This window comes from Seriola lalandi, unplaced genomic scaffold (assembly GCF_002814215.2).
Source record: "Seriola lalandi dorsalis isolate HSWRI2012SDOR001 ecotype SW California unplaced genomic scaffold, Sedor1 jcf7180002055007, whole genome shotgun sequence".
Lineage (NCBI taxonomy): Eukaryota > Metazoa > Chordata > Actinopteri > Carangiformes > Carangidae > Seriola > Seriola lalandi.
The window spans coordinates 59,923-67,070 of NW_019525550.1; the positions used below are offsets into that span (position 1 = coordinate 59,923).

The window sequence follows — 7,148 nt, forward strand, 5'->3', positions numbered from 1 at the left end:
TGTGTTGAACTCGGTCTACGGTGGCCCTGACGTCCTGTGTGTGTGTGTGTGTGTGTGTGTGTGTGCGCGTGTGCGTTCAGATCCAGGAGGGCTCGGCTGACATCTCCATCCAGAGCAGTGACAGCAGCAGTAAACTGACCATCTCCAGCGGTCAGCAGGAACACTGCGGCTGTTACACCATTGAGCTGAGGAACAGCTACGGCCTCCGACAGGCCGCCCTCAACCTCACCATCGTCGGTAAGAAACTTCTGCAGCATCTGTCCCCTGAGGTCACTGAGGTCCCGCCAAAAAGAGCTGCAGCTCAGAGGGCTTTATCTGAGGAGGAATAAGCTGTTCAAGTCCGTCTGAAGACCACACTGACCGCAGTGATGTCATCCTGTACTTGCACGGAAACTTGGACATGTGACAGGTGTTAGAGGAAGCTGCTCACAGTCTCACTTACTGCTGCAACCAATGCAGCTGCTCAGATCATTGGAGTCTTGATCAATCACATGAACCTGAGTCTGTTCCTATTGTCTTTCAAACTAACCCTAACCCTGCCAGGTAAATGAAGCAGAGCCAGTTTAACATCCAGTTTGAGGAAGTGTAACAGACGAAGAAGAAGAAGAAGTAATGAGTGTGTGCACACACACTCATTAACATTATATATTCTCTATCCTCTCACCTCTTACCTTCGTAGCTCAAGTCAAACCTGAACCAGTGTTGACCCTCAAACAGTTGGTCGTCATTAGTGTCGTCAGGCTCCTGGTTCTTGGGCCCATGAATAAACAGGATGTGTTCATGTTGTGACTGTCATTACCTCTGCAGCCTGCAGGGGTCATTATTACCTTCAGTGCTCCATCAGCAGTTTTAACCCAGCCCCCTTTTTCCTCAGATAAACCCGACCCCCCAGCGAAGGTCCCAGCAGCCTCAGATATCCGGCGGTCCAGTCTGACCCTGTCGTGGTACGGGCCGACCTATGACGGAGGCAGCGCCGTCCAGTCCTACAACCTGGAGATCTGGGACTCTGTGGAGCCGCAGTGGAAACACCTGGTGTCCTGCAACAGCACCTCCTACAACGTGCAGGTGTGACCAGCTGTTTGTATCATGTCCTTCAACCAGTGCTCTGTACGTCATCTCATCAAAGAAATGTTGATGAAAATATAAATAAGGTTTGTGTCGTCTCCAGAACCTCCTCCCAGAGCGTCAGTATAAGTTTCGAGTCAGGGCTGAGAACATTTACGGGATTGGAGAACCGAGCGCCGAGTCTGAACCCGTCACTGTGGGACTGGTGGACGACGGTCAGTAAACCAGAACTAAACCAGAACCAGAACTAAGTCAACTAAACTAAGCTAACTAAATTAAACTGAACTAAACAATGCTAAACTATGCTAAACTAAATTAAACTCTGACAGTTGATCTGAACTAAACCGAGTAACTGAACTAACATTGCTGCCATCTGATTGGTCGACAGAGAACCAGGACGAGGCTGAGGAGGAGGATGACGGTAAGATTTCATCAGCTGATCAACCTCAACATAACATTCACACAAACACGAGAGAGAGCATCAACACAGCAGTGACATCACATGACATAGAATGACATCATAGAACATGATGATGTGACATCCCATGACAAATAACAACACAACACACAGTGACACAACATGAGAAGGATGCAGCATTCTGTGTGACCTCTGACCTCTGTGTGCTCAGACTCAGAGAAGGAGCCGGACTACAGAGACGTGACCATCAGAACAGACGTGAAGGTGAAGGAGCTGTACGACGTGGAGGAGAGGCTGGGAACGTAAGGCTCCGCCCACTCACACCTCACCTACAATGCACCTGTGCTTCTGTAAAGCTGAACCAAGTCACTGTGTGTGTTTTAAAACCTCAGTGAAACAGCAGGTTTAACGTCATCGTGAGAATGAATACAAACAGAATCAGAACAATTAGATCAATGTTTTTTTAGGTAAGAAATGTAAAGATAAAAATCATTTTATTGTCAAAAGAAAAATAAAAACAAAATTAAGAGTAAAAATTGACCAGGACACTTTGTGTTTATTTATCAGATATATTATTTTTTTTATAAAACTGTTCCCGGGAAGCTCTGTTCAATCTGTGTTTGTGTTTGTTTGTGTTGTTTATTGTTGTGTTTATGTTTTTGTTGTATATTGTTGTGTTTGTGTTGTTTGTGTTTGTGTTGTTTGTGTTTGTGTTTGTGTTTTTGTTGTTTGTGTTTATGTTTGTGTTGTATATTGTTGTGTTTATGTTTGTGTTTATGTTTGTGTTGTTTGTGTTTATGTTTTTGTTGTATATTGTTGTGTTTGTGTTGTTTGTGTTTATGTTTGTGTTGTTTGTGTTTATGTTTGTGTTGTTTGTGTTTATGTCTGTGTTGCATATTGTTGTGTTTAAGTTTGTGTTTATGTTTGTGTTGTTTGTGTTTATGTTTGTGTTGTTTGTGTTTATGTCTGTGTTGCATATTGTTGTGTTTAAGTTTGTGTTGTTTGTGTTTCAGGGGAAAGTTCGGTCAGGTTTTTAAACTGTTGGAAAAAGCCACCAAGAAGGTTTGGGCGGGAAAGTTCATCAAGGCGTACTCAGCGAAGGAGAAGGAGAATGTGCGGCAGGAGATCGGCATCATGAACAGCCTCCATCATCCCAAACTGGTCCAGTGCATCGACGCCTTCGAGGGCAAGTCCGACATCGTCATGGTCCTGGAGATGTACGTGAGGTTTCCTCTGACGCTGAAATACTTTTTCTCTCAGCTTCACACAGCCTGGTTTTTACTTGAGCATCAAACAATCAGTGGAAAACAGCTAAAAGATGGCGACCATGAACCTCATTTCATTTCCTGTCTGTTCTCTTTTGTCAGAATAAAAGCTCGAAATGTGCAAAATATATCTTCATATAAAATATATCAGGTTAATGAATCCATGTGTCTTCAAGGTCACATGGTCAGAGGAGTAAACTGCATCACTACAGGATGATGATGATAATGATGGTGGTGGTGTATGTTCAGTGTAAATGTTTCTACAGTGTGAGGGTGTGATGAGACGACTCCAGCTGCTGGACGGATGAAGGACGATGAGAAACGTCCACAGGACTGACTGTTATCTGACGGATGTTCATGGTCTTACTGGACAGATTTGAATGTGACTCTGACTCAGATCTGGAAACACGAGATGTTTTTGAGAACGACGGAAAATAATTACATGGCCAAGTATGAGAGGAATCTGAGAGCAGCTATTTCCTCTCTGCTAATTTTAGAGCTGGAGGCAGAGATGGAGCGACAGCACTGAGCGCGCTCAGACGTCCTCCATCTGTGCTTCATTAAAATGTCTCCTTATCATTCTTCATTGAGCTGAGTCTCTCCAGCTGCTTTTATTTTGAAATAATAACAATCAGTGTGTTTGTTTGTGAATATTTACTGTGATAAACAAGGAGACACCAGAAATCTGATAAAAGCTGATGGAGAACAGGAAATGAGCTGTTTACATTCAGACTCTTATTTTGGTATTTCAGTCCTCTCAGCTCTGAGAACGTTTAATCTGAAACTTGGTCACAGGAAACATGAAAACTGACATTATGAAATCATAAAGTATCAGTCATTTAGTTAAAGAATGAAGCAAGCTTTCTGTTCTATAGCTGGTCACATGGTGGTGCTACCGGTGCTATTAGTCAGTAATTTAGACGTCATAGTTGTTGAGACGTTGATCCAAAAAAGCCTGGACGACCTGATTTTATTTTACCATGATTTGAATAGAAGCTCAGAGTCCTGTGTGTGATCACTGATGTTCATGATTCTTCTCATTCATTGTGTAGTTGAAAAACAGAACAGACAGGAAATAGTGAAACGTTCTTGTCACGTGTCCTGAAGCTCACGTCACAACCACCACAATTTATATGAAATCGTAAATGTTTCATCACATGATCTTCTTTTTAAAAACTTGATACCAAATTTAAAAAGTGGTTAGTTTAATTAACTCAAGGTTAAGTTTTCTTCGTATAACGTCCTGCACCAACATTTCTCCTCTTTAATCAGATATGATGGTTTTAAATGAATAGATTTTATCATAAGATAAAGTCAAATGTTCATAACACATCATTTGGAAATAAGGAGGAAATATGCCACAAAATATCTTGTGATGTCAGAGGGAGTTTGGAAAATTCTCCTGTTATATTAAAGGAGCCATATGGAAGTTTAGCTAATGCTACATAGCTGACGTTAGCGTTAGCAGCTGTTTGCTCACCAGTCTCCAGAGGTGGAAACCATCTCCAGTGTTCACAGTGCTGGGTCAGTGACGGTCCTCCTGTGTGTGTGTTTGTGTGTTTGTGTGTGTGCGTGCGTGCGTGCGTGCGTGTGTGTGCGTGTGTGTGCGTGCGTGTGTGTGCGTGCATGCAGGATCTCTGGCGGCGAGCTGTTTGAGCGGATCATCGATGAGGACTTTGAGCTGACGGAGAGGGAGGTGATCAAATACATGCTGCAGATCATCGACGGCGTCAGCTTCATCCACAAACAGGGCATCGTCCACCTCGACCTCAAGCCTGAGAACATCATGTGTGTCAACAAGACCGGCAGCAAGATCAAACTCATCGACTTCGGCCTCGCCAGACGACTAGGTAACCAACCAGCTGCTGTCAGCCGCAGGGACACACACATCAGAGAACCATGATGTGAACGTTATCCTCTGGTTCTGTCCTCCACAGAAAACGCAGGAACTCTGAAGGTTTTGTTTGGGACACCAGAGTTTGTGGCTCCAGAGGTGATCAACTATGAAGCCATCAGTTACCCCACTGACATGTGGAGTATAGGAGTCATCTGTTACATACTGTGAGTCTCTGCATTCACCTGTCATTAGCCTAGCTTAGCTTAACTTAGCTTAATTCATTCATGTTGTTTTATTATTTTTATTTAGCTTAGCCTCATATTGTTTTATTTATTCCACTGTTCTGTATTTTATCATTTATTGATGTTTTGTTACATTTTATTAGTTTCTTTGTTTTGTTCACTTTAGCCCAGGTCAGTTAATTTAGTGTTTAGCCTTTTAGCTTATCTTCTTGCTTTGTTTTTTTCATCTCACCTTAGCTTCTCATGTCGTTTGGCTTAATCCTTTAATTTGACTTTAATTTGTCCTTTTTGTTTTTACTTTTTTCATTTGATTATTTCATTACTCTTTAATTTAACATATTTTAACTTACCACAGCTTTGTGTGATTTTTAAATTTTTTTATTTTTTTGTGGTTGACACATATTTTTTTATGTCAGTAAATTCTCCAGTCGTAGCTACTACAGAGGTTAGAGTTAAACATCTTCACAGACAACATGAAAATCTTTATCCGTCGTCGTGTTTTCTGTCGTTTTTTCTTTCCAGTTTAAATATTAAATTCTGTAACTGTCTGTATCTGATGTGATGAATGTGTTCTAGTTTACTGTAGCTCAGTTAGCTTTAGCCTGGTTCAGTTTACCCTGTGTTCGTCCTCTCAGGCTTAGCGGTCTGTCTCCCTTCATGGGCGACAATGACAACGAGACTTTGTCCAACGTCACCTCGGCAACCTGGGACTTTGAGGACGAGGCCTTTGACGAAATCTCAGACAACGGCAAAGACTTCATCACCAACCTGCTGAAGAAAGACATGAAGTAAGGGGGCGCGGGGCTTTGTTTTTATTCACTCTTCTGTCTTATTTAAAAACGAAGATGCTGAAGTGGCTCAATAAGTCGCCATGGTAACACAGACTGTGGTTGTCTCTCAGGTCTCGGCTCACCTGTGCTCAGTGCTTTGAACACACCTGGCTGAAACAGGACACCAACACCATGAAGGCCAAGAAGCTCTCCAAGGAGAGGATGAAGAAGTACATCCTGAGGAGGAAGTGGCAGGTAACATATAAATATATATGTATAACACTGACAGAGTGACAATGAGTATATTCTTCATGCAACTGTTTCTTCTTCTGTGGTAGAAAACAGGTCACGCTGTCAGAGCCATTGGGAGACTGTCGTCCATGGCCATGATGGCTGGAGTCAGTGCCAAGAAAGGATCTCCCACTGAAGGTCAGAGACACAAGAGAGGAGGCGTGGTCAGTGAAAGGCTGCTGTAAGTGCTGGAGCAAAAACTAAGTGTGTGTGTGTGTGTGTGTGTGTGTGTGTGTGTGTGTGTGTGTGTGTGTGTGTGTGTGTGTGTGTGCAGAGGATAACCAGTTCCTGGAGTGTTTGGAGTACGAGCAGAAGACAGAGTGTAAGCCCAGCTTCAGCTCGGTCATCAAAGACGTGGAGGTGGTGGAGGGCAGCGCTGCTCGCTTCGACTGCAAGATAGAAGGTAACAGAGCTGGAGTTCATACCTGAGACCAGGTGTTCAATCAGGTCTGAAACTGGTCGTCATGATGACACAACGTCAGCACCAGAGAACCTTAAACGTCTGTGTGTGTGTGTGTGTGTGTGTGTGTGTGTGTGTGTGTGTGCGCAGGTTACCCCGACCCTGAGGTGGTGTGGTACAAAGATGACCAGCCAATCAAAGAGACCCGACACTTCCAGATAGACTATGATGAAGACGGGAACTGCAGCCTGGTCATCTCAGAGGTCAGAGGTCAAACCTGTTTCTACAACATTAACACTGCTCTGACAGATCAGACCTAACGTTAGAACATTAAAGGTTTCTGCCACAGCTCATTGTTACAGCTAATTAAAGTCTGAAATGACATAATTACAGGGATATATTGAACAAACATTCACCTGTTACTACACTGTTCAGACTGTTCAGACTGTTCAGACTGTTCATGTTCACACTGTTCAGACTGTTCAGACTGTTCATGTTCAGACTGTTCATGTTCACACTGTTCACACTGTTCAGACTGTTCAGACTGTTCAGACTGTTCATGTTCAGACTGTTCATGTTCAGACTGTTCACACTGTTCAGACTGTTCATGTTCAGACTGTTCATGTTCACACTGCTCATGTTCAGACTGTTCATGTTCACACTGCTCATGTTCACACTGTTCATGTTCAGACTGTTCATGTTCACACTGTTCACACTGTTCACACTGTTCATGTTCACACTGTTCATGTTCACACTGTTCACACTGTTCATGTTCACACTGTTCATGTTCACACTGTTCATGTTCACACTGTTCAGACTGTTCATGTTCACACTGTTCATGTTCACACTGTTCAGACTGT

At 43.1% G+C, this 7,148-nt stretch overlaps 1 protein-coding gene across 7 annotated transcripts in view; it reads left to right on the forward strand.

Moving 5' to 3' along the window:
• The window catches only part of mylka (myosin, light chain kinase a), a 55,430-nt gene that overhangs the window by 42,242 nt on the left and 6,040 nt on the right, over positions 1 to 7,148 (forward strand). For all 7 annotated transcript variants that reach the window (XM_087171489.1, XM_087171494.1, XM_023397276.2 and 4 more), the window contains 13 exons: positions 81 to 237; positions 875 to 1,065; positions 1,169 to 1,280; positions 1,454 to 1,486; positions 1,695 to 1,785; positions 2,497 to 2,700; positions 4,381 to 4,598; positions 4,686 to 4,809; positions 5,463 to 5,615; positions 5,729 to 5,852; positions 5,936 to 6,026; positions 6,163 to 6,291; positions 6,439 to 6,551. In XM_087171489.1, coding sequence (XP_087027615.1) covers positions 81 to 237; positions 875 to 1,065; positions 1,169 to 1,280; positions 1,454 to 1,486; positions 1,695 to 1,785; positions 2,497 to 2,700; positions 4,381 to 4,598; positions 4,686 to 4,809; positions 5,463 to 5,615; positions 5,729 to 5,852; positions 5,936 to 6,026; positions 6,163 to 6,291; positions 6,439 to 6,551 — 1,740 coding nt within the window. The remainder of the gene's footprint in view (positions 1 to 80; positions 238 to 874; positions 1,066 to 1,168; positions 1,281 to 1,453; positions 1,487 to 1,694; positions 1,786 to 2,496; positions 2,701 to 4,380; positions 4,599 to 4,685; positions 4,810 to 5,462; positions 5,616 to 5,728; positions 5,853 to 5,935; positions 6,027 to 6,162; positions 6,292 to 6,438; positions 6,552 to 7,148) is intronic.